General features: G+C 42.6%; 1 protein-coding gene across 1 annotated transcript in view; it reads left to right on the top strand.

The window, feature by feature from the left end:
* Positions 1-797: 797 nt before the first annotated feature.
* Positions 798-1,829, top strand: part of LOC311321543 (GTPase IMAP family member 9-like) — a gene marked incomplete at both ends in the record, with an annotated part of 11,137 nt that continues 10,105 nt past the window's right edge. Inside the window, one exon of the mRNA XM_084453538.1 lies at positions 798-879. Within this exon, the coding sequence (XP_084309664.1) occupies positions 798-879 (82 nt within the window). The remainder of the gene's footprint in view (positions 880-1,829) is intronic.

Raw genomic sequence — 1,829 nt, 5'->3', positions numbered from 1 at the left:
ACAGGTATCCAAAAGAAGTTGATCACCAAGGCCAAAAAGAGAGGACGTGCAGCTTTAAAGCCATGGATTCGGTCTGTAAGGAACCATCTCTGGTTCTCTTGCGCCAAGGCAGGAGGAGATGTTGGGGTATGTTATGGCGTTGTATGTCTTATGGCCTTGTATGTCTCTGTCTCTGTACTGGTCTGTCGGTTTTGTTCTTGTCTGTTTCCCCCAGGTCTTCCGATGTGTGTGTGTGTGTGGTTCACAATAGCTTCCCCAACACTGTCTATTTCATAATGTCTTGGAATGCATGTGCCATATTTTAAATTATTATTCTTTTTAGAAACTGAAGTCGACCTGGAACTCGATTCTACACCACACAGTGGATGAGCATACATGGACTGAAGGAGGGACAGAGCACCACTGTCTTCACCCACCTATCACCACTGAAGACCGGGAGAAGAAAAAGTGGCTTTGCAAAGAATCTGAGGAATACCACGAACTGGCTGCTGTGGTCAACGATAAAAACCTCCAGAAGGATCTTGATCACATGGGGCGTTTCAAACATACAGGTCAGTGGTATTGTCTTGCCTTGGCTAAAAGAAGTGCCAGTCGCTGCTGCTTACCACATCTTGGTGAAGTAGGCTCGGCTTTCAGTTCTATAAAGATTACACATCTATGATGAATTGAACAATGCAAATTTCCACTTGTTCACAATAAAGCTAATATAATTCATCTCTCCAAAACAATTAGGTCCCCTGGAGGTTTTCCATGGTGCTCTCCTCAAATATGCACCAAAAAGACAACATTTCTCCAACATGAGCATGAAACAGAGGACGCACTTAGCCATCATGGAGCACAATGAGAACTTGACTCGTAAACAGAAGGTGGACTGTAATGGTGAGCAGTACGCCTATACATTGATATTGTGTGTGCAAACATGTTAGAGAGAAATGCCTGTATTAGTGAACAGCACACCCAATGATGGTTCATATAATCCTCTGTCTTAGGCAAACCTGTCATCGATCAAGTGTGGAGCAAGCGTTCTAAGGAATGGGTCACAAAGAAGAGGTATGAGCCACACACCACCAACTTCCGGACGACATTGATGGAGCTGGTGTGGAAGCGAAGGCAAGATGAAAGTGTCATCTTCAAGGATGAATCTTCCCGTCTCCCAAGACCAGACCTGCCAGCCAACATTGCCGCAGCCCCAAAGCCAACCAAAGAAGATGCAGCACAAACATATAAGACTAGATTTTAAAAATGATACCCAATACCACTACCTTGCAAATACACTTTGTTTCTCCTTTCCAAAATCCACAAGAGTATGAAACCATCTGTAAAACTAAAAGCCTGGTTTTGTTGTAATCATATGCCTTTGAAAGTAAATAAGATTTTTGAATATTGCACTCCTGCATTGTGTACATATGTGAAATAGTATTTTTTGTGATATAGCCTATAATGAATACATCTGTGTGATATAGCCTATATAGATGGTGTAACAGCGATCACTTCACAGTGTTAGGTCGGGGCACTATTTGGTGGTCTTCAGGTGAGTAAGTGTAGAAGAAGAGTCCAGGTGCCAATGTTTAGGATGTTTATTGCAAAAAAGGGAGTACGTATGGTTAGGTAACAATAGAACACAACAGTAATGTTACATACTGAGTCGCAATAAATAACAGAAAATGCAAACGGACATAACCAGCTATTCAGATAACATGCAAACCTCAGATCTGAATGCTAGCTGTTATGCTCACTGCTGCAGGGAGTACAGCGCGCACAGGGGGACTTTTCTAACTGTAGCCTAACATTACACATCAGGTAGGCCTACTGATACATTCCTTCCAAAG

This window comes from Borostomias antarcticus, assembly GCF_949987555.1.
Source record: "Borostomias antarcticus genome assembly, chromosome: 19".
Classification (NCBI taxonomy): domain Eukaryota; kingdom Metazoa; phylum Chordata; class Actinopteri; order Stomiiformes; family Stomiidae; genus Borostomias; species Borostomias antarcticus.
The sequence above is the reverse complement of the archived record's forward strand: the minus strand, read 5'-3'. Positions and strand labels throughout refer to the sequence as shown.